This window comes from Oenanthe melanoleuca, chromosome 5, assembly GCF_029582105.1.
Source record: "Oenanthe melanoleuca isolate GR-GAL-2019-014 chromosome 5, OMel1.0, whole genome shotgun sequence".
Classification (NCBI taxonomy): domain Eukaryota; kingdom Metazoa; phylum Chordata; class Aves; order Passeriformes; family Muscicapidae; genus Oenanthe; species Oenanthe melanoleuca.
The window spans coordinates 8,213,866-8,238,249 of NC_079339.1; the positions used below are offsets into that span (position 1 = coordinate 8,213,866).

Consider the following 24,384-nt stretch of genomic DNA (forward strand, 5'->3'; position numbering starts at 1 on the left):
AGGCACGTGGAGAGTAGATCACTGAGATCTTCCATGGCCTAGCATAAGCTGTCCTTTTGAAGTGTCTTCACCAGGATTATCCAAATATTCTGTTTAGGTTGAGGGACGATCATCCAGGTGTGATTGGTAGGGCAAAAAGTATCCAGAGCATTGCGAGGATGACTGTGGAGTTGAAGTCTTTCATTTTTGCTGGGAATGGGTCATCTTTTGAGGTAAAAACAGACATTATTAGATCTTTGGGGTAAGGGAAAGGAATTATTTCTTTCTTCTTCCTGTAACTTATGTGATGCCATCTCTTGCCTCCCCTTTTCTTGAAATAAAAAGGCAGGGTTGTGTGTGGTAGGTTGTGTAGGCAGGATCAAGGGAGGACAGGGACTGGCATGGGAAGGTAAGTATAACAAAGGTAAGTGTAGGAGTATTTGGGGTGTAACTGGGGATAGAAGCAGTAGTCAGGGAGTGCGTAGCCTGTCGTTTCCAGTCTTGTTTTCGAGGAAGACTTTGTTTTGGAGGTAAGTGTTGTTGGAGATTGGGTGACGGGATGTTCTGGTCTTGACAGGAGCCGTGTTAGGCAGCATTTCTGTCTCCAGGGAGCTTGTCTCTCTCTGGCCTTTCAGTCCTGTATTGTTGGACTCAGGTGTATTTTTGTTAGTTTCGGTGGGGGCAGTGTTTATTGGCCCTGAATACGGTTGAATGAATTTCCCTGCGAACCATCTTGGGCCAGATGGGGCTGACACACAGGCACACCCCCTTCCCCAGGAAATCAGTGGAAAAGGTTCTGCTATTTTTTGGGTCTCCTGGTCTTTGATCAGCACCAGCGGCTTCTCATCGAGCTTGACTTGGGCCAAACTTCAGCAGTGCCAGAGTACAGGGGAGGTCAGCTCAGGGAAAGAGCAATTTAGGAAGTTTATCACACACAGAGACTTACAGAGTCTCTCAATGGAAGACATGGTCTCTGTCCCTCCCCACTGCTGATCAAGGACCCACTTGATGGTGCCATGGGTCCTTTCCACAATGGATTGCCCTGTGGGATTGTGAGGAATGCCTGTGTTGTGCTTAACTACCCACTGGTTGAAAAAATATCCTAATTTGCACGAGGTATAAGCAGGCCCATGGTCTGTTTTTATTTCTTCAGGGACTCCCACAGTGGCAAACGCCAGGAGAAGATGCTTGATGGTATGTGCAACATCTTCTCCTGCATGGGACAAAGCAAATACTGTGCTGGAACACGTATCCACTGAGATATAAATGTATTTCATTCTCCCAAAAGCTGGGAACTGACTTGCATCAGTCTGCCAGATTTGGCAGTTGTTCAGGTCTCTGGGGTTGACCCCAGAGCCTAGGGATGGCATTTGGTACAACTGAGAATTTGTGCAAGTGGCCATGATAGCACTAGCCTGGTCTTGAGATAGGTGGAACATGAGCATGAGTGTTGGGACATTCTGATGGAAGATAGTGTGGGACATCTTCACCTGGGCAAAGGTGTCCAGACCATTTGCTGACTCAGCCATCAGGGCAAGTGCACCCACCCTTCATTTCTCCACTGCAACAGCACCCAGGAGGTCGGTGTCTGACCTCACATGCGTTTTGTGAAACGGATGCTTCCTGTGGGAGATGAGGTGAATTAATTCAGAAAGCATCCTAAACAGATTTGGTTTGGAGACCTCTTCTAAACATGAGTGTTCTGCCCTCATAGTCATCCCAACAACATATGTAGAAATGTTGACCACATTTATAGGTTCTCGAAACTTCTCAAAAGCCCTGAAAACAGCTGCTAATTCTGCAAGTTGCGGTGATCCTTCCACTACTTGGACATCAGCCTCTCACCACTGCATCCTGGCATCCTTCCAAGTCATTACTGACTTTTGGGAGTCCACTGAGCTTTCGGTAAAGATGGTCAGATCTTTGAGAGGTGCTTTCCTTTGAATAAATTTGGGGACCAGATTGAAATCTGAAGTAAATAATTTGTGGCTTGGGCAGCAGATTGAAATTTGGCCGGGGTAGCTATCCAGGGTGAGCTGAAAGTTCTCATGGGATTGCAGCAAATGCTCCAAATCTCCAATTGTTGCCAATGGTAAATGAATTCATGTGAACTCACACCCTGCTAGAGAGTGGAGGTGAGCTCTGGCTTTCCTTATTAATTTAGATAGTGACTCTTGAGAGGTGCTTATGGTTTTAGTTAGTTGGTTGGTGGTGTGGGAACACCCATTCAAGGATAATTAGAGGATCTTTTGAGTGGGTGTCCCATTGGAAGATAAGGCCATGAAAGTGAGAGGCCTTGTCAACTTAAAAGGGCAGGTGGGCTCATAGCGATGGGCTTGCCATGAGGACAGGGCCTCCTGGACCTTGACAATGGACTCTCGTGCTTCAGGCATGAGGGTGTGTGGTGAATCCAGGTCCTTGCTGCCACGGAGGAGATTGAAGAGCAGCGTGAGGTCCTGCATCATTATCCCCAGCAGTGGACAAACCCAAGTGATGAAGCTGCAGAGTTGATAGAGATCTCACAGTGTCCTGGGATCATACTTCATGCTGAGCTGCTGGGGCATAACAGTCCACTCACAGATCTGAGGTTCAAGGTAGGTCAATGGCTTGTATGCTGGATTTTGTCCTCTTGGATTTTGAAACCTGCCTCTTCAATGGCCTTAATAGTTTTATTTTAATGTCACATCCAGGTAAGTAGGATTTGGAGCACAGACCAAGATGTTGTCCATATAGTGGAATGTGATCGCCTCAGGGAACAGGTTCCTGACCACTGAAAAGATGTGTGCAACGAACCACTGGCATATGGTCAGGGAATTCTTCATGCCCTGTGGGAGGACTAGCCAGTGGTATTGTTTTAGAGAGGCCTGTCTGTTAGGGGCAGGGACTGAAAAAGCAAACCTGCAGGAGGCAACCTGCAGATGGAGGACAATATTGAAAACGCAATCCTTGATATTGATGACTGCTCGTTTCCAGTCCTGAGGCAATATGGATGGTGAGAGCAGGCCAGGCTGCAGGGGACCCATGTCCTCAATGGCCTCATTGATTCTTCCAAGGTCATGGAGGAGCCTCCTCCTGTGCTTGCCTGGCTTTTTCAAGACAAAGACAGAGGAGGTCCAAGGGTTATTGGTCTCAACTATGTGGCCCATGGAAAGTTGCTCCCGTTCAAGGGCTTCTAAGGTGCACAATTTTTGATTGGAAATGGGCCACTGGTCGTCCCACAATGGATGGTCTTGTTTCCAGGTGAGTCAAGGGATGATGGGTGTGGTGCACCCTACAGTGGCCCCAATTAAAAATCCTGCTTGGAATCTTGATTGAAGTCCCCCATTGGGACAAAAGCTCCCTTCCCCATAAGGTGATTGGGGTCCTCACCCCACATGGCCAAATGGGACAGATTAAATAGTGGATTAGTACACATGAGAGAGACAAGGATTTTGTCCCCAGTATACACAGTTTGAACTTCAGATATAACCTGGATTACGTTTGGTCCATTAATTCTGTCCCCAATAATTAAAATGTCCCAGGAGCATCCTGTGGCCCATACTTTCCCACTGGTATTCTGTGGATGCAATCTTCTATGAAGTTTTTGATGGATAAATTGCTTACCGGCTGGCTCTGGGTTCCCACCTGAACTGATCTCTATGCTGCATCTGGGTGATATGTGGTGGGATCTTCAGAGCTGTTAGAGCTGGCATGTAGTTCTCCTTCTGCTGTGCAATGGTGGGCAGAGCAGGGCAAAACAGGCTCTGATTTAGTGTCGTCATGTGGGCCCGTTCTACATTCCGCCTGGAATTTCCTGGGCTCTGCTGGTAAGGCAGTCGTCGTTTAGGCCACGAATGGTGCTTTGGATGGTCACGAAAAGGTGTTAGCCAGGGACAGCTTCAAAAAAATATCCACAGTTAAAACATTTTTGGTCTTCTCTTACAGACACTAGTGCAAAGGCTCCCGCCACCCCATTGGCAATTGCTTTTCCAACTGCCTGTGCTACAGTATTTCCAGTGGTGGAGTGTTTGGTGCAGGCTTCTACCATCTGCTTAATGGTTGGGCCTGAGTCGGGGGACAGGGACTGCAAGATTGCCTTGTATTGATTGTTTGCATAGGCTATGGCAATTTTTGTTAAAACTTTCCGCCAAGATTCAAATTTTCAATTTGTCGCTCTAAGGCAATCTTTAAATGATCTCTGAAATTAATAAATGACTAATCAATCTCTTTTTTGATGTTAGCAAAACTTCGAGTGGGAATGAAAAACTTTTCAGGCTTTCACTTGTTGCAGCACTCAGTGATGGCCAGAGCACTGTGACCTCCCTGGACAAGCGTCCTTGAAAGAACATCCTGGTGGTACAGGCACATCTGCTGCAGCTGAGTGATTTCAACTCAGTTCTGAGCTGCTGCTGCTGCAGCACAGAAGAAACTGACAGGAGCCTTTGTATGGGACCCCACAAAGATCTTTATTCCTTGCAAAAAGGGACCCAGGGACAGAGACTGACCAAAAAACGTCTGTTGGAGCAGGATTTATATGGAGAAAGCAGGGGGCGGGGTAGAGTACCAGGGCAAATGATCTGAAGATCCAGGGGTGGGAAAAAGGGAGAGGGCCAATGGGGTACAAAGTATCTACATACAACTGAACAGCATTGTGGGAGAGGTTTTCTCATTACCATAACCACATAGGGGTCCACCTGAGAGTGACTGCTTCAGGGGAAAGCTACGGTTGTTGTCTTTAGGTTTTCCATCTAGAAAAAAACCTTGGTTTACATTAGGCCCTGTGCCTCCACAACCCTTGGTGCTTTTTCTGCCTTTTCCAGGAGCTTTTCCATGGGTGGTGGTGAGTGCTATGGTCTTGGCCGTTTCTATCACTTTCATTGCTGCCATTTCTGCGATGACTTCCGTGTGCCAGTCATAGGAACACAAGCACTGCCAGGGACCTTTCATTTCCCTGTACACCCTCAACTTTCTCATCTTTCTTTCCTTCCATCATCATTTCCAGCCCAATCCACTTCAATTCATTTCAAGAGCAGCTCCCAGCAGCACCAATTCAAGAGGCTTGAATCATTGTCTTCCTCGCTGTGCTCCTCACTCTCCCCATCAGTCTCTGGAATTTCCTGCAGCAGTTTGGCTAAAACACTCTGTCCCCCCAGGTTGTTCTCCTGTATGCCTGCATGCACAGCAGCATCAACCCCTTCATCTACTTCTCAGAAACAAAGTGCTGGAGGCTCTGCTCCATGGAGTTCCTCGAGGACTGCCTCTAGAGGATCCTTGAGGAGCCAGAGGAAAACACTGCCGGCAGGAATGTTGCCACCATGGACACAATGGCCTGAGCCTGTTGAAATCTTCAACTACACCAATGTAGGACCATGGGGCAGTAGCGTAGGGTTTCCTTGAGCCATGGAATTAATAAATATCCAGAGGATCACCCTCCCACATGTGTTCCTGCAGGAGAAGGGAGCAGGGACAGTGCCAAGGGCCATGTGGGCGGGATGCTCTGCAAGAGAGCACATTGGCGAGTGGCTTTCCTCCTCCCTCTCAGGTCCTAGAGCACTGTTCCCCTAAATGGATCCTTCCTAACACAGCTGTGATCTCAAAATTCCCCTGGCACCTGGTTCCTGCATTCTACTGTGGCCCAATATCAATAAGCAGCATTGTGAACCCTGAGCTTCCTTTGCCCCCTCTGCCAGCACTTTCCAGCTTACTCTGGCTCCTGCTGCCAGCCAGGAATGTGGTTGGAGGAAGGGGACACACCCAAGACTTGTGCTACCTGGAGCAACCACGATCCCGAGTGCCCAGAGCTGGACTGGCACCAGCACAGCCAGCAGGGACAGGATGGACAAGATGGCCAGGGGCTCAGCATTCCCACCTGGCTGCTCCCAGAGTGTCACAGCAGACATCTGCCTGAAGACCTTCAATTTTTAATTTTGTAAGCCAGGTGCAGAAGACTCTCTGCCTTCAGAAATTCTTCCTCTCCTCTGCCTTCAGCTGCTCCCTCAGCGGGCTTGGATGGTGCAGCAGCAAGGACAGGAGGAGGCTGCAGTCCTCAGCACGGCCACCCCCTGCCAGGAGCAGGGTGACATCTGTGTTTGTCACCACGGGCTCCAAGGGGCATCACCCGCTGCTCTGTGGCTTCCCTGAGATCACCAGCCCCACCACATCCCACACCTTTCCTTCAGCCCCACCACATACCACACCTTTCCTTCAGCCCCACCACATACCACATACCACACAATACCACGAGTCCCACCACATCCCACACCTTCCACCACATCTTCCCACCAGCTCCATCATGTCCCACACCTCCCACACCAACCTGCCATCCCACTCCTCCTCTCAGCTCACCCACCTCCCATCCTTCCTATCCCTCCCAGCCTCGTGCCTGAGGCTCCAGTCCCTCCCCATGAGCTGCTCACCCCAGGATGCCTCATCAAGCCATGAGGGAGTGTTTCTCTTGGAGATGCTCCTCCCAAGCTTCATCCCTGGTGTCCAGACCCCCAACCTCCTCTGCAGAGAAACAAGAGGCAGTAGATGGATAGGTCCACTGGCATTTCTTTGGCTGAGGAAGCATGGAATTGCCAGGAGGAACAGAAACACTGCTGGGGGTCCCGTGTGGTCGTCCACAGGGGAAGGCTGCCTGGGGAGAATTTCTAGAGGATGTCAGAGAGGGGCAGGATGCCTTAGGATTTTAGCCTTCATATTTTTCAAATCCTGTACTGCACTAGTGCATAGCTCTAAACTGCATCTAGTACCAAGTACTGGTGTTTACCAAGTCAAGCATTAGGCAGCAGGACACTCAGAAGGATCTCCCCTTACTTCTGTGTGTGCCATGAGACTTTACAACATGGTTTTTATCCATTATAATGTATGTATAAGCATAGATAGACATGAAAAGGTTTTTCTTATCTAGTCAAAAATACACCATTTTCCTAGAACTAATTTCCATGCATCCTTACAGGGACTGTTTTTATGGTCCTGGATGATCATTCAGGTGGTTGTATCCATTGAACACTATATATCAAGGGTGACATTGCCTTGAACATTTCTTTTGGCCACGTGCTCTTGCTTCTTGTTACAGAACTCGCCCAAAAATATTCTATGCTTCCTTATCACTTTCTACACTGGTTCCAGCTATGTTTATCATCCAGTCTCCACATCTTTACGTCCTTTTATCATTTTGTCCAGTTAGTCTTTAAGCAGTTTCAGTGGAGTTGAAAATGTTTATTCTCTTTTATTTATCAATCCCAAGCCACCCACCCCAACTGTACCACCTCCCTCTCCCACCCCACTATTTCCACCACCCTCCTCCCCTACACATCTCACTTATCTCCACTAAATCCTTCCTGCTGCAGGGAGCTGCTGAGGAGCCGCATGGTCCATCCCTGGATTCTCCATGCACTGACTCCCATCCACGCTGACCACAGCCAGGGGCCACATCCCACTGCCTGCCCAGCGTCCATCCATGGAGGTGAGCACTGTGTCCCCAACTCCTGCCTCACCCACTGAAGGGGATGATCTCTGTGAGATAGATTTCAGCAGTATGGCCATACACAGTGTGACACTGCTCATCTGCGTCTGTGGGCTGGCTGGGAACGGGGCTGTGCTTTTTCAGCCTGAAAATCCGTAATTCCGGCGTCTTTGACATGGCTTTTGCCGACTTCCTCTTCCTTCTCTTCACGGTCCCCTCCACCTTGCTCTTCCTGATGGAGGATGTGTTCTGCTCTGCTATCATGCCCCTGGGGTACTTGAGCTTCCTTTTTCAGCTGTCAATGGTCTCCTACTACTGGGCACTGTTCCAACTGGCATTCCTCAACTTCAGGAAGTACATGATCTTCCTCTTCCAGCTCTGCTGCCACTGTGACTTTCCCGAGCGCCTGTGGTGGGTGCTGGAAAGTGTCCAATACTGGGCCTTTTTCTCTCTCTTCATCGTCATTCCCGGGGTGACATCCCTGTGCCCATCAAAAAAGCAGGAGCAGTGCCGGGCAGTACTCATCTCCATCTATGCCATCATCCTGCTCCTTTTTGCTGCACCCGTGGTCATTTCCTGCACAATCGACATCATCAAAGTCAAGCGTGGCTCCCAGCAGAAGCAACCTGAGACACGAGACATCGTTATCTTCATCACTGTGCTCTTCACTCTCCTCCTCGGCCTCTGCAATTTCCTGCAGCAGCTTGGTTACATGCCTGTGCCCATCCAGATGGTTTTCCTGTTCACCTACATCCACAGGAGCATCAAATCCTTCATCTAATTCTTGGCAGGGAAGTGCTGGAGCTCCTGCTCCATGGAGTCCCTCCAGCACTCCCTCCAGAGCGTCTTTGAGGAGGAGAAAGAAATAACTGCTGGCAGAAATGATGCTTTCATGGACACGGGGGTCTGAGCCTGTTGATCACTTCTACTGCTGTGCTGAAGAACCTTGACACAGGTTTCCTTTAAGTCACCTGATTAATAAATACCCACAGCATCACCCTCCCTGTTTGTACTCCTGCAGGAGAAGGGAGCAGAGCCATAGCCAGGGGCAATGGAGGAGGGATGCTTTGCCATAGAGCACATTGGAGCATGGCTTTCCTCCTCCCTGCCATGCCAACATGGTTCCAGGCAGTGCAGCTGGGCTCAGTGCTGTTCCCCAGCTCTATTCCCCATGGAATGACCCTCATTGCCTCGGCCCCAGGGAATGAACTCCATCTCCTCTGGCTACGCCAATGAGTTTCATGGTGTTTTGAGGGATCTCTTGCCTGCAAAGAATGTAACACCTTAAGGCCTGGGGACACACCAGGACAGGGCTGTGATTTCCCAAATCCCTGTGGGGCTGGTGCCTGTGGATGGCAGGACAGGGGTTGGGATCAAACGGAGCCTCTTTCCACTTCTGTCCAGCACAGCTGGACATCCTGCATTCCCAGGTGATGGGAAGGGATACCAGGTAGGGCTGCAGAGCTTGGGAGGGACAGAAACATTCCTTTGTACTTTTTGTGGAATTTGTCTTATTCAATAATTTCACTATTAAATTCTTCTGAGTAAAGTGCCAGGTAAAAGTTGACCTCCACTGAACCCTTGTGCCTGTGACCAGAAAGAGCTTTCAGCATGGAAATTCACATCACCAGATGTTTTGACCATTTAATTGCACAGAAATTTGGGGTTTATCCTGCTGTTCTGCAGAACGGGGCCATCCTCTGTTTCTCCAGCATCAAAGTCTGATGAAGCCATTGACCACCTCCATCCTCAACCTGGTCACCCTCAGGAGGAGCTGAACACAGACTCAGCACAAAGCTTCAGCCAAAATCCATCTCTGTCATCTTGTCATTACCCATTTCTCAGAACTGTATTTATTTTTTTGGTTTGTTTCCAGTGTGATAATTCTGTCCTCAGAATTTGTTGATTAAACAAATCCAGGCTTCTCTGCAGAGCTTGTCCCTGGTGAACAGTGACCAAAATGGCTCATTTCCTTATTTTATCCCATTCTAAAAATTCTGACTTGCTGTCAGGAGGGCAGGTTCCTGTCTCATACCAGAACTCTTCCTAAGGCACGTGCCTGCAACGGTTGGGATGATGTTAGCAGTGCCAAGATCTCCTCATTCCTACTGGGAGAGACCTGGGAACTAGCTACATCTCTTACCCAGGGGGAAGTTGTCCCTCCTTTTCCCACTGCCTTAAATGCAGGGGAAACCAAGGTGGCACTGCTTCTGGAAAGGAAAGGAAGAGTGAAAGTCATGGGTGCTGAGTCAGGTTTGGAGACACAAGGCACACATGAGACTAAACATCGAGAAAGCATTTATTAAAAGAGTTGTTAGTAATTAGCAGAAGAGAGACTTTGACATCTCAGAGGGTTTTTTCTTCCTGTCTCCTGTTTTCCTGTCCAATGGAAAGCAGAAACTTTCCACAGTACAACACCTTGTTGAGGAAAAAACAACTCAGCCAGGCAGTGTCTCCCTCTTCTTGTCTGAAAGACAGGTATCTGCCAGGGAAAAGCAGGGCCTTCCCTTGAAATGGAGAATATAAACCCTCTCCCTCTGAATTACGCTGATTTTGAAATTAAGGTATTCTCGGAAAAGATATAGAGATAAGAAGAACAGTTTTTTACTGGTACATATAATGAGGGAAACAAAACAACAACAATTATGGCATTAACAAACAGAACAGGAACCCAGTTCCAGTCCTCTCGGTCAGTGCCAGTGCTCCAACAGGACAATTAGAAATAGAAATCTGAAGCAGGAGAGCATCTCAACGAGGGCAGTGGTGCAGAGTCAAGTAGCAGAAGAAGAGGCAGATCCTGGCATTTGGGTGGTGGTGATAGCAGCTGGGACCTTTCTCCTCCAAAGCCAAGAGTGAGCAACAGTGAGAAACTGGCCCCCACCCTCCTTTTCCTGCTTCTAATATCGTGGTGTTCCCCCCCATCCCACCCCAAGAGAGAAAGTCCCAAGAAAATAACACATTTCTCCCCACTGCCTCTAAGAGGTCTTAGCCATCAGTGCTTCTTAGCATATCCACAGGAAAAATCCCCAGCGAAGACGAAAGAAAAGAAAACAAAACCCCAAGAGCAGCTCTCTTGGCTACAACCCTTATGAAGTTGCAGGTTTCATCTGAGTCATCTTCTACACTGCCTTGTCAGTGAGACAGCAGCCTACAGTGAATTCCAAGGAATTCCTGGAAAGCTGAGGTGACATGATTCCTACCCAACCTTACATACCTCAGGGATCTGGGATGCTCCTGCTGGAAACTGGCACATGTGGTGGCCCTGACACCAGAACTGTCACTTCTCTTCCCTGCTGACACCGCATCTGTGTCCCGAGCTGTGGAATCTCACATCCCCTCACCAGGCCAATCATTTCAAGTGCCCACATTTCATGATCCATGAGCTAAAGGGGCTTCTGGAGAGTTGGAGAGGGACTTTGGACAAGGACATGGAGTGATAGGACAAGCTGGAATGGCTTCCCCCTGAGACAGGATGGTTTTAGACTGCATATTAGGAAGAAATCCTTTCCTTTGAGAGTGCTGAGGCACTGGCACAGGCTGCCCAGAGAGGCTGTGGCTGCCCCATCCCTGAAAGTGACAAGGCCAGGTTGGATAGGGTTTGGAGCAACCTGGCATAATAGGAGGTGTCACTGATGGCAATAGGACAGTATGGGATCAGGTATATAATACCACAAATGTTCCCTGGACTGAGGAGGAGCAGGAGCTCTGGTGAAGGGCTGGAAGGGAGTTCACAGCACTCTGGTCTCCAATAGCTTTCATTGCATCAGCAAGGGGATTGGCAGTAATTAGGGTGGGCTCTAAGTGCTGATAACTGGGCTGCAAGCAGCTGATTGCTGTCCTCCTCTTGGGCAGTGCAAGTCTGCATTGGAATGATAGAAATGGGAGTCCATGGCCCAGGGGTGCTCCATGAGCCCAGAGGAGGTTTTGGCAATGATTCTGGAGCTCTTCCCAGAATGGGAGTTGTTTCTCACAAGCAGTCAGATGCTTCAACAGTGCTGCAAACACCACAAGTGCTACCAGCACCACCAGCATCCCTCTGCTGCTGGAGGGGCAATGACCCCTCAGGGAAGAGAAATAAGGAATCATTGAAGCCTGTCAGGTCAGGGAAGGAAATTGGAGAATGGGACACTCTTCTGGAAAGAAGTGTTTCCAGTTAGGTAGAAATGAGGAGCCATTCACAGATGTTAAAGTAGTAAGTAGTAAGGTAGTATGGTGATTGGCTCTCACAAATGTTGAATGAATATTATGTGTGTTATCACGTTAAAAGAAGCTCTGTTCAGATGTGGAGTTTCTCTAATGTGAGTGCTGTGTTCATGTTGAATGCTGTAATACTCATCTCTGACCATGGTGTGGAGCTGAAGCCACAAGGGCTGCACAAGCTCCAGGAAGGCAGGATGAAGGAGGAGCTGTGTCAGAGGAGTGGAATATGTTTGAATGTGGGGCTTGGCTTACCAGGGGGTTGGCTTCGCAAGAGTATATAAGGCATGTTCCTGGTGTGGGCAGTGTGCCTGTGGCTGTGCCTCTGTCTGTGGGTGAGCACCCAGAGGTGTTCCTTTTACCTTTTTTTGTCCCTTGTTGTAGTTTAATAAACTTTTTGAAATTTTAGAAGTGCAGAGGCGTTTCTCACAACAAAGGAAGAGACCACTTGCTTTGTAGGGTAAAAAAAATGAAGATCAGTAACCGCGAGACTGTGAAATTCTGATGGATCCAAAGTTGTGAAACCCCTTCTGATGGCCCTGTGACTCCAGCAGCTTTCAGAAAAAGCAACAGCAGTGGAAAAGGGCACGGAGACACCCAGAAGGATGGGAATGGGGAGCTCCTTCTCCATGTTACTGACCTGGGAGGAGCTGCTTTAGGACATGGATCCCAAAGGAGCAAGAGCTACCAGGAAGCTCCGCTGATCTGCACAGACCCCCTTTGCCTGCTGCTGCCCCACACTGAACAGGTCAGTGGAATGTTTTCCTTCCTCCCTCTCCCACCTCCCTCTCCTCCAGCAGCTGCTCTGTTCCTGCCACCCTCTCCTGGTGACCACAGTGCCCTCCCCAGGTCCTCCCTGTGCCCCATGCCCTGTGCTTCCCATCTGTATCCTGACATTGAAATTGGCTGAAAAAATGTTTCTAACACAATGGGGAGCATTTGGAAGCAGGAATTCTTTACCGGGATAGGACATACAGAAGGATCTCTCCTTGATCTGTGTGTGGTGAGACTTTACACACAGGGGTTTTATCCATTATAACCACACACAGATGATAAAAAGTTCTTATATAACATGTAAGCATGATTTTCCTAGAGTTTATTTTCATGTTCCAGACTCCTACTGGACGTACTACTATGATCCTGGAGGATCATTCAGAGGGGTCTCTGGTGGTCGTACTCACTGAGTGCTGTGATATTAAAGGTGACCCTGCCTTGAACTTTTCCTTTGGCCATGTGCTCTTGCTTCTTGTAGCAGAATTTGTTACAGAAACCCCTGTTGGCCTCCCTATGTGTTTCTGCAGTGGCTCCATCCACATTTATCATCCTGAGAGCACATTGGAGCTGGGCTTTCCTCCTCCCTCCAGGGTCCTAGCACCCTATGGCCAGGAGGAGCAGAGACACTGCTGGGGTCCCAGGTGGAGCTGGGAGCAGTGGGGCTGTCAGGGGAAAACAAGCAGCCCTGGGTGGGTTCTGGGGTGTCAGAGCAGTGGAGGGTGGAGGGGTCAGGAGAAGGTCAGAATGTGTGGAAGGGGTCTGGATGCTGGCAAACCCAGAGGAAAGAAGAGCCTGGAGGGGCATGGTCAGAGTGGGGGAGTGACTGCCATCTGTGAGACCTGTGGGATGGGCTAGGATGGGCAGGACATGGGGATAGGATGAGAATGAGGATGAGGATGAGGATGAGGATGAGGATAGGATAGGATAGGATAGGATAGGATAGGATAGGATAGGATAGGATAGGATAGGATAGGATAGGATAGGATAGGATAGGATAGGATAGGATAGGATAGGATAGGATAGGATAGGATAGGATAGGATAGGATAGGGAGCAGTCCAGTTGTGCTTCCTGTACATTCTGGGGAAGTTTTGGCAATGATCAGGGAGCACTTCCCGGATTGGGCATTACTTCTGAGAAGCTCCATGCTGCCGCACCAGCACTGCCAGAACTGCCAGCATTGCAGTGCCACCAGCACCACCAGCATCTCTCTGCTGCTGGAGGGACAATGACCCCTCAAAGAAGAGAAACAAGCAATGTTAGAAAACTTTTGGGAGAGAGAATGCAGTTGCAGAATAAGACATTCTGCAGGGAGGGAATATTTCTCATCAGGAGGAAATGGGGTGCCATTTCCCACATATTTCACTTGTAGCTTTTCACAAAAGTCACTTCCTCTGTAGCAGAAAAACCCTAGATACACAACTCTGAGGAAGTGAAACTCTGACGTAGACGAAGATGCAATATCCAACTCTCCTGTGACTCCACAGAGTCTTGGGGAAACAACAGCAGAACAGGTCACAGAGAGAGCCAGAGGGATGGGAATGGAGAGCTCGTGGTGATCTGGGCGCTTTCTCCTTCTTCTTGTTACTGATCTGGGAGAAGCTGCTTTTGGACATGGATCCCAAAAAGCAAGAACTACCAGGAAGCTCCGCTGATCTGCACAGACCCCCTTTGCCTGCTGCTGCCCCACAGTGAACAGGTCAGTGGAATGTTTTCCTTCCTCTCTCCCCCAACTTCCTCTCCTCCAGCAGCTGCTCTGTTCCTGCCACCCTCTCCTGGTGATCACAGTGCCCTCCCCAGCACCCCTCTGTGCCCTGTACTTCCCTTCCATATACCCTACAGAACATCCCAGCCCTCCCATCTCCCTCTCTCTCACTCCTGAATTTCCACTGCCCTTCTTCCCTGCGCATCTCACTCCTGTCCATGGAATCCTTCCCACTGCAGGGAGCTGCTCAGGAGCTGTGTCATCCGTTCCTGGATTCTCCAACCACTGACTCCCATCCACTCTGACCACAGCCAGCGACCACATCTCACTGCCTGCCCAGTGTCCATCCATGGAGGTGACCACTGTGTCCCCATCTCCTGCCTCACCCACTGAAGGAGACAATCTCTGTGAGACAGATGCCACCAACGTGGCCATACACAGTGTGACACTGCTCATTTGCCTCTGTGGTCTTGCTGGGAATGGGGCTGTCCTCTGGCTCTACAGCATGGAAAGCCGTACATTTGCCATGTTTCACCTGGCTGTCATGGACTTCCTCTTTCTTCTCTTCACCGTCCCCTCGCCCCTCCTTTTCCTGGTGGAGGACATGTCCTGCTCTACTATTGTGCCTTTGATTTACTTGAGGTTCCTTTTTCAGCTGTCAGTGGTCTCCTACTTCTGGGGGCTTTTCCGAGTAATGTTCAGCAGCAATGTGTTTGCCATGTCCAATCTCCTCCAGCTCTGCTGCCGCAGAAATCTTCCCGAGCGCCTGTTGTTGGTGGTGGACAGTGTCCAGTTCTGGGCCTTCTTTGCTCTCTTCACTGTCATTCCCACGGTGACTTCCCTGTGCCCGTCCCACGAGCAGGGGCAGTGCAGGGCAGCTCTCATCTCCATGTTCACAGTCATCCTGCTCCTCTTTGTTGCCCCCACGGTCATTTCCCGCACAATCGACATCATCAAGTCCAAGCGAGGCTCCAAGAAGCAGAAACCCAAGAGGCGACACATTGTTGCCTCCATCGTTGTGGTCATCACTCTCCTCCTCTTCTTCTGCAATTTCCTGCAGCAGCTCGGATATTTCCCTGTGTCCTCCGAGATCTTTTTCCTGCTCACCTGCACCTACAGCAGCATCAAACCCTTCATCTACTTCCTGGCAGGGAGGTGCTGGAGTCCCTGCTCCACGGGATCCCTCCGGATCTCCCTCCAGAGAGTCTTTGAGGAAAAGAAAGAAAAAACAGCCTGCAGTGATGATGCCAACACAGACACAGTGATCTAAGTCTGTGGATCCCTTCCACTGCCCTGCTGAAGGACCTTGACACAGGTTACCTTGAGTCACCTGATAAATAAATAAATATCCACAGCATCACCCTCCCTGTGCTGGTGAACTCCTGCAGGAGAAGGGAGCAGGGGCATTGCCAGGGGCAATGTGGGAGGGATGTTTTGCCATAGAGCACATTGGAGCATGGCTTTCCCCTTCCTTCCTTGCCCACATGGCTCCAGGCAGTGCAGCTGGGCTCAGTGCTGTTCCCCAGCTCTATTCCCCATGGAATGACCCTCATTGGCTGGGCCCCAGGGAATGAACTCCATATCCTTTGGATACCCAGATGAGTTTCATGGTCTTTTGGAAGATCTCTTGCCTGCAAAGAATGTGTCACGTTAAGGCCCAGGGACACACCCAGCACAGAGTGGCAGTGATTTCCCAAATCCCTGTGGGGCTGGTGCCTCTGGATGGCAGGAGAGGGGTTGGGATCACACAGAGCCTCCTTCCCCTTCTGTCCAGCAGATCTGGCCCTGCATTCCCAGCTGATTGGAAGAGACACGAGGTAGGGCTGCAGAGCTGGGCAGGGACAGGAACATTCCCTTGTACTTTCAGTGGGAATCTGTCATATTCTTTTATTAAAGAGTTAAATCCTTCTGAGTAAAGTGCCAGGTAAAAAGTGACCTCCACTGAACCCTTGTGCCTGTGACAAAAAAGAGCTTTCAACATGCAAATTCACATCACCAGATGTTTTAATTGGACATAAATTAGGGGGTTATGCTGCTGTTCTGCAGAATGGGGCCATTCTCTGATTCCCCATCATCAGTGTCCAGGGAAGCCCTTGACCACCTCCATCCTGAATCTTGCCACCCTCATGAGAAACTGAACAGAGACTCTGCACAACAGCTCCAGTCAAAATCCATCTTGTACTGATCTTTATCATTTTGTTCTTACCCCTACATTAAATTTGACTTTATTTTTTTTCTTTTGTTTATTTTTAATGTGATAACTCTGAACTCAGAATTTATTGAATAAACCACATTCAGGCTTGTCTGCAGAGCTTGTCCCTGGTGAACAGTTTCCAAAATGGCTCATTTCCTTATTTTATCCCATTCTAAAGGTTCTGGCTTGTCTGAGAGGAGGGCAGGTACCTGTCTCATACCACAGCTCTTCCTAAGGCACGTGCCTGCACTGGTTGGGATGATGTTGACACTGCCAAGATCTCCTCATTGCTCCTGGGAGAGACCTGGGCAGCAGGTATCTCCTATCCAGGGGGGAGTTGTCTCTCCTTTTCCCACTGCCTTAAATCCAGGGGAAATCATGGTACTACTGCTTCTGGGAAGGTAAGGGAAAGTGAAAGCCGTTGGTGCTGAGTCAGGTTTGGGGACACAAGAAACACATCAGAGCAAACATCCCGCAAGCATTTATTAACAGACTTGTTAATAATTGACAGAAGAGGTAGACTTTGACATCTAAGATGGATTTTTACTTCCTCACTCCGGTTTTCCTGTCCAATGGAATGTAGAAACTTTTCTCGGCACATCTTGCGAAAGGAGGAACTCTGCCAGGGAGTCCCTCCCAAGACAAGTGCAGAAGGATCATGATTCTCCAATGCACTTTTCTACTTTCAAGCACCTTCCTTGTCTCCAGGGTGGCCCGGGCCACTCCCTACCTGAGCTTCCTGTTTTCCACGGAATTCTAGAATGGTTTGGGTTGGAACGATCCTTAAAGACCATCCTTCTCCAACTCGCATGACAGCCCACTACCCCAAACTGAGTGTGCATTTTGGGGAAAGCCTTCCAGGGGCTATCCCAAACACCTGCACACAAGCCTGTGGATCAAAACTTAGTGTGAAGCCTCCACAGGGTCTTCCCATGTGTCAGGACCTGATGGAGATGGAGAGGATTTGCCCAGGAATTGTTCTGCACTGCTGTGCTGAGATCTCTTATCCACCTGCATGCTGTTTCTAAGCAAACAAACCATGGAAATCCACTGGGAAAAGCTCTCAGACTTGGTGACTCAATTTGATTATTCCACAGGGTATAGAAGCTCATTTCTGAGACAGAGAAAGCAATTCCAATTCAGACCTGTTGAATAGGAAAGACTCAAAGCAAAGACTTCAAAGCAAGAGGTTTCCTGGGTGTCCCTTCTCATGGCAGAAGGGTTGGAATGCAATGATCTCTAAGGTTCCTTCCAACCCAAACCAATCCATGATGATTCCTCATGTCATTCAGCATCCACCCTAGGCAGGAGCTCCCCTGCTGCACAGAGCACCAGCCTCACAGAGCTCAAGGAGTTTTGGAGACTTCTCTCAGGCAAAGGATGAGATTGTTGAGATATCCTGTCCAGGGTCAGGAGCTGAACTCCATGATCTTTGTGGGTTCCTTCCAACTCTGGATATTTTATTATTTTATTTTATGATGACACAATTTAATGATGATTCGACTTGATGATGATTCCACAGTGTTGTCCCTATTCCCTGACCCTGGCGCATCCTCAAAACTCCTCTGGAAGGCAACACTACCAGAGAGGGTGAATTCCTCTGCACAGCTCCCAGCCAGGAAGTAAATCAGAGGGTGGGCACTGCTGTTGGCACAGGAGAGCGGGAGGGAGGTGCTGAGGGCAAAGACAGAGAAGTCAAACACTCTCAACAAGATCCAGTACCCAAAATGAGTGGTGTAAACGGGCAAGGAGACATCAGGCAGCAGGAGCAGGGCACAGAGCTCCCATGGGGGCTATTTCCATGAGCAGGACAGGAGCCTGGGCAGCAGGGAGAGACCAGAACAGGTCAGGGTGAGCACTGAGAAGAGGTAGCTCAGGACCAAGGCCATAAGCACTGAAGGATGGAAACAGAGAGTGACAGTGAGCAGGAAGGAGAGGAGCCAGAGCAGGGCACACAGGAGCAGTGGGGAAGGAGCTGGGAGTGGTAGCTGGGCCAGCAGGACACTGGAGGACAAACAGAGCTGTCACAGCACTGAAGGCTGTCAGAGAGTAGATACCAGCAGGGAAAGCCAAGAGGATGGTGACATTCAGCCCAGATGTCACTGCTCTGTCATGGGCCCAGCTGGTGGCAGAAGCTTTCAGGGACAGAAATACCCCCAGGGTGATGGTGATGGAGAGCAGGAAGGTGAAGTCAGCCATGGCCAGGGTGAGCACACAGATGGTGATGGGGTTCCTGTGGCTGCGGAATCTGAAGGGCCAGAGCACAGCCCTGTTCCCCACCATTCCACACATGCTCAGCAGCAGCATGACAGGGACTGTGCTCCAGTGGCTGTGGTCACAGTGGGTCCAGTTGGAGTGATTCTCCTCATGCCAGCTCCCCTTGGATGCCTTCCCACCGGGCTGGCTCCCTCCACGGCAGGGGACAATGCGCTCATTGTGACACCTCTGCTACTTCTCCCTCTCCTTACACAGCTGCAGGGGTGACAAACAGAGACCATAGAAATCGTAGAAATCACAGAAACCCTGAAACCATAGAAACTCTGCTGTCCTCCAAATGTGGCTTTTCCCATCTTTTCCCTCCCACAACTTCCATGTGGAGCGGCACAGAGACAGGCAAGGTGCAGGAGAGATGGCAAGTAGGATGTGGGAGCCTGGTCTGGCGTGCCTGGCACAAAAGCCAGGGACATACCTCCTACCTAGCTGTGGACAGGACAGAGGTGGAGGAGGAAAACCATTGGAGAAGGAAAGAATTGTCCATGCAGATATCAGAGAGCAAATGGCTTTGGGATGGATCTGACCTGGATTCTCAGGTGTCAGCTGATATCACTGAGATGCTAAATTCCTTCAGCAGGACATGCATTTCAATATTCTCTCAACTTTCCCACAAGGTTTATAGCTTTTCATATCCTACACACAGGTATTCCCTAAAAAAAAAAAGGGGATGACCAGGTTCCAGCCAAGGAGGAGGTACTGACTGAGTTGAAAAGGAGTCTTACCTTTTTTTCACTTGCAGCCTGAACAACTTCACCAGAGTGGACTCACATCACCTCACACACACCAGCTGCTGTCCCTGGGTCGGGATCTTCAGAGGTTCCCTGCAATGGTCACTTGGGAAAAGGGAGTGAAACCCACAGGATGAGCCCGAGCAGTGTCCGGGTCTGTCCCAGCTCCTGCCCAACCCCTGTTCCCCCTGCTGGCTCCTGTTCTCCAGGGCTCTCACAGACAGGAACTATTGCAGAGCCTGTGATGGGATCAGGGCTCTGCTTCTGATCTGCTCTTGACTTTCTCCAGGAATGAGGAACAGGACAGAGCCTCAGCCACAAGACCTATGGCAAAAGCAATTTCTCTCCATGTCAGCTTCCTCTTTCATTTTAAAGCAACCCCAATCCCAAAAACTTGTCATTTGAACAGCCTGAACTTGCTCCCTCTTTCCTCAGGCAGATCCTTAGGATCTTGCAGTACAAATGTGCTGCTACACATTGATTTCTAGTTCAAATCTTATTTTCAGCTGTACTTCACCTTCACCACACAGTTTCCAAGAGGAATCTAAGTGCTGATAACCTGGCTGTAAGCAGCTGATTGCTGCATTTCTCTTGGGCTGTGTGAGCCTGTGGTAGAATTACAAAAGTGGGAGTTCTTGACTGAGCTGTGTTTTCTTCAGATGAGGGAGGCTTTGGCAATGATCCTGCAGCTCTTCCCAGAATGGGAGTTGTTTCTGACAAGCAGCCAGATGCTTCATTAGCACTGCCAGCATTCCAGTGTCACCAGCACCACCAGCAACCCACTGCTGCTAGAGGGAAATGACCGCTCAGGGAGGAGAAATGAGGAATGGTAGAAACCTGTCAGGAGAGGGAAGGCACTTGGAGAACGGCACACTGTGCAGGGAAGAAATGTTTTTTATCTGGAGGAAGGGAGGAGCCACATGGGAAATATTTCCTTTGGAACTTTGGCAAAAGTCACTCCCTCTATTGAAAAAAAAAAAAAAAACAAAAAAAAAACAAAGCCAAGATAAATAACTCTGAGGAAGTGAAACTCTGAAATAGCCAAAGATGCGATTTCTGGTTGCACCATGACTCCACTGAGTCTGGGGGTGTAACACCAGGAGAGGGCAATGAGGGGAGAGAGAAGCAGTCGAATGGGAGCTCCTGGTGATCTGGACACTTTCTTCTTCATCTTACTGACCTGAGAGGATCTACTTTAGGACATGGCTACCAAAGGAACAAGAGGCACCAGGAAGCACTGCTGATCTGGACAGACCCCCTTTGCCTGCTGTCCTCCCCTGCACAAATAACTCCTTCCTACTGAATCCTTCCCACTGCAGGGAGCTGCTCAGGAGCCCCATGGTCCATCCCTGGATTCTCCGAGCACTGACTCTCATCCTCTCTGACCACAGCCAGGGACCACATCCCACTGCCTGCACATGCATGGATGTGACCACCGTGTTCCCATCTCCTGCCTCACCCACTGAAGAAGACGATCTCTGTGAGATAGATGTCACCAGCGTGGCCATGCACAGTGTGACACTGCTCATCTGCCTCACTGGGCTGGCTGGGAACGGGGCTGTCCTTTGGCTCCTCGGCTTCTGCTGTTTGAGTAGGAACAGCAACACCCATTACATCCTCATCCTGACTTTTATTGACTTCCTCCTCCTTCTTGTCCCCTCCAGTCTGCTTTTCCTGCTGGAGGAAGTGTCCTGCTCTGCCATCATGCCCTTGCAGTATGTGTGGTTGGTTTTCTGGCTGTCACTGGTGTCCTGAAGCCTGGGGCTGTACCTGCTGACAGCCATCAACATCCGGAGGTGAAGGTCCATCCACTGCTGGGTCTGGCACTGCTGCCACCATCCCCAGCACCTCTTGAAGGTGGTGTGTGCCCTGCTCTGGGCATTCTCCATCATTGTCTTGACTCTCTTTGCCACAGTAATGTTCCTGTGTTCATCCCAGCTACCTGAATACTGCCAGATGTCTGTCATCTCTCATCTCTATGTACACCTTCAACCTCCTCCTCTGTGCTCTCTTCATGCTCATATCCAGCACAATCCTTTTCATCAAGGTAAAGTCTGGCTCCCACTAACAGCAACCAAGAGGCTCAACATTGTTATCTGCCTCACTGTGCTCCTCACTCTGCCCTTCAGCCTCAGAAATTTACTGCAGGAGTTTGGCTATACCATTTTGTCCCCCAAAGGAGCTTTTCTTCTCAACTGCATCAAAAGCACCATCAAACCATTCATCTACTTCTTGGCAAGGAGCTGCTGGAGGCACTGCTCTGTGCAGTCCCTCTGGCTCTCTCTCCAGAGGATCTTTGCAGACCCAGAAGGAAATCCTGCTGGCATCGATGATCCTGCCATGGAAGCTGTGCTCTGAGTCTCGTCATTCCTCCTGCTGCACTGCTGAGGGACCCCGGGACAGTGGCTGAGAGATTCAATGAGCCATCTGATGAATAAATCTCTAAAGTGTCACCCTCTCTTTGCTGGTGCATCCCCTCTCCCTTTCCAGGCTGCACTGGGATCTGAGAAATGCTCCTGAGGCATCAGCCTTGAGGAGCAGCCCCTGGGCTCAGCTCCTCTGCAGCTCATCAGAAACACCCTCTGCTCCCAGGAACTGCTGCTCTCCAACAAACTCCTGGGTTCTATGGACAGCCTTGGAAATTATTTCGCTTCCCTGGATGGCACAACATCCCTGTTCTCACACTTTCACTGAACATTGCCAGCCCAAAGTGTGGCCAGGATGAAACAGGGTTGTGACTGAAACCCTTCTCTTGGGGCCCTATAAACAGCATTCCAAAAGGAGACCCTTGGAGCTCTCCTGGCCCCAGCAGTGTGTAAATCATGCCTTTAGCAGGGCTAAGTCATGAAACACCTTTTCAGCTAATTGTTGTTCAGTGTTATTCCTTTGCTAAAATGCCAGTTTTAAGGTATAAGACCATGAATGTCTGGGAGAAGCAGAGACACTGCCCATGGAGAGAGGGGCAGGAGTGGGGCTGTCCTAGGGGAAAAGCCAGCCTCGGGGCAGGACTGGAGATTGTCAGTGGTGTCTGGAAGGGTCAGAGGGTTCTGGAAGGGTCTGGAGGATGTTTGGAATGGTCAGGATGCTGTTCCTCCCAAATGTCCTGACTGGAGAGCAGCAGAGCCCGATGGGCATAACTTCAAGGTGGAGAGCGAGGATGGGATGAGATGGGATGGGATGGGATGGGATGGGATGGGATGGGATGGGATGGGACGGGACGGGACGGGACGGGACGGGACGGGATGGGATGGGATGGGATGGGATGGGATGGGATGGGATGGGGAATGGAGATGGGAATTGGGAGTGATACCAAAACCAGCCACAATAAACTTCCTAACACAATGGAACGCATTAGGAAGAAGGAATTTTTACCTCTGCTGGACACACAGAAGGATCTCTCATTGTTCGAGTGGTGAGACTTTATAATGGGTTTTGTCCATTAAAACCACACACAGTCATTACTGTGTGCTCCTTATCTAATACATAAAGTTCACCTTCCTAGGACATATTTCAATGAATTCACCTTCTTTTCAAAGTCCTTTCATGGCCCTGGACGATCATCCAGAGGGGTCTCAGGTGGACATATTCACTGAGTGCTGTGATATTAAATATGACCCTGCCCTTAACTTTTCCTTTGGCCACTTGCTCTTGCTTCTTGCTACAGAACTTCCCCCAGACCACTGCAGGCCTCTTCATCTGTTTCTCCACTGGCTCCAGCCACATTTACCATCCTGTGATCTCCTGCAGAGCACATTGGAGCTGGGCTTTCCTCCTCCCTCCTGGGTCCTAGACCTCTACAGCCATGAGGAGCAGAGACACTGCCAGGTTCCCAGGTGGAGCAGGGCAGCATCAGGGCTGTTGGGGAGAAAAGGGAGCCCCGGGACAGTCTGGAGTGTTGGAGGCACTTTCGGAGGGGTCAGGAGACAGTCAGAAGGGGGCTGGAGGTGATCTGGATGGCAGCAATCCCAAATTTTCCCACTGGAGGACAGCAGAACCTGACCAACCACTCTTGGAGTGGTGGAGCAGCTGCTCTCTGGGAAACCTGTGGGATGCAATAGGATTGGGTGAGAATGGCCAGAGGGGTGGGGATGAGGATGAGGATGGGGATGGGGATGGGGATGTGCTCCAGGGAGTCGGATAGGATGGCTATAGGACAGGGAGCAGCTCAGTTGTTCTTCCTTGGGCCCAGGGAAGTCTTTAGCAATGATCCCAGTGCTCTTCCCAAAATGGTAGTTGTATGTGACAAGCAGACAGCTGCCTCACCAGCACTGCCAGCACTGCCAGCATTCCAGTGCCACCAGAACCACCAGCAACCCATTGCTGCTGGAGGGAAATGACCCCTTTAGGAAAGAGAAATCTGGAATGGTAGAAACCTGGGGGGAGTGAGAAGGGAGTTGGAGAATGGGAAATTCTGCAGGGAAGGAATGTTTCCCATCAGGAGGAAATGAGGAGCCATTTGCAATATAATTCATTTGGACCTTTTGAAAAACATAATTTCCCCTGTTGGAAAAAAAAAAAATAAAAACACGATAAGTAACTCAGAGGTAGTGAAACTCTGACATAGAGAAAGATGCAATTTCCGACTCCCCAGTGACTCCACTGAGTCTGCAGGAGCAACACCAGGACAGGGCATAGAAAGAGCCAGCAGGATGGGAGTGGGGAGCTCCTGGTGATTTGGACACTTTCTCCTTCTTCATGTTACTGACCTGGGAGGAGCTAATTTAGGAAATTGATCCTAAAGGGCAAGAGGTACCAGGAAGCACTGCTGATCTGCACAGACCCCCTGTGCCTGCTGCTGCCCCACACTGAACAGGTCAGTGGAATGTTTTCCTTCCTCCCTCCCCCACCTTCCTCTCCTCCAGCAGCTGCTCTGTTCCTGCCACATTCTCCTGGTGACCGCAGTGCCCTCCCCAGGTCCCAGCTCCTCTGCCCTGAGTTTCCCTTCTGCACTTCCTGCCGAACACGCCAACCCGCCCACCTCCCTCTCTCGATCCACAAGTCCCACTGTCCTTCTCCCCTCCACATCCCACTCATCCCCACTGAATCCTTCCCACTGCAGGAACCTGCTCAGGAGCCCCATGGTCCATC

The 24,384-nt window shown here is 49.9% G+C and overlaps 1 protein-coding gene and 2 pseudogenes across 1 annotated transcript; 2 read left to right on the forward strand and 1 right to left on the reverse strand.

Moving 5' to 3' along the window:
* Positions 1-7,313: 7,313 nt before the first annotated feature.
* Positions 7,314-8,336, forward strand: LOC130253592 (mas-related G-protein coupled receptor member H-like; annotated as a pseudogene).
* Positions 8,337-12,284: 3,948 nt separating this feature from the next.
* Positions 12,285-15,461, forward strand: LOC130253452 (mas-related G-protein coupled receptor member H-like). Its single transcript, XM_056492032.1, has 3 exons — positions 12,285-12,371; positions 12,737-12,824; positions 14,340-15,461. The coding sequence occupies exon 3, from the start codon at positions 14,450-14,452 to the stop codon at positions 15,368-15,370; it is 921 nt and encodes a 306-aa protein (XP_056348007.1). The 5' UTR covers positions 12,285-12,371; positions 12,737-12,824; positions 14,340-14,449; the 3' UTR covers positions 15,371-15,461.
* An 867-nt stretch (positions 15,462-16,328) lies between these two features.
* On the reverse strand, positions 16,329-24,376 carry LOC130253593 (mas-related G-protein coupled receptor member A-like; annotated as a pseudogene).
* Between the last annotated feature and the right edge of the window lie 8 nt (positions 24,377-24,384).

Coding starts and splice junctions, on each gene's coding strand:
- LOC130253452 (XM_056492032.1), top strand. CDS start 14,450: ATGGAGGTGACCACTGTGTCCCCATCTCCTGCCTCACCCACTGAAGGA.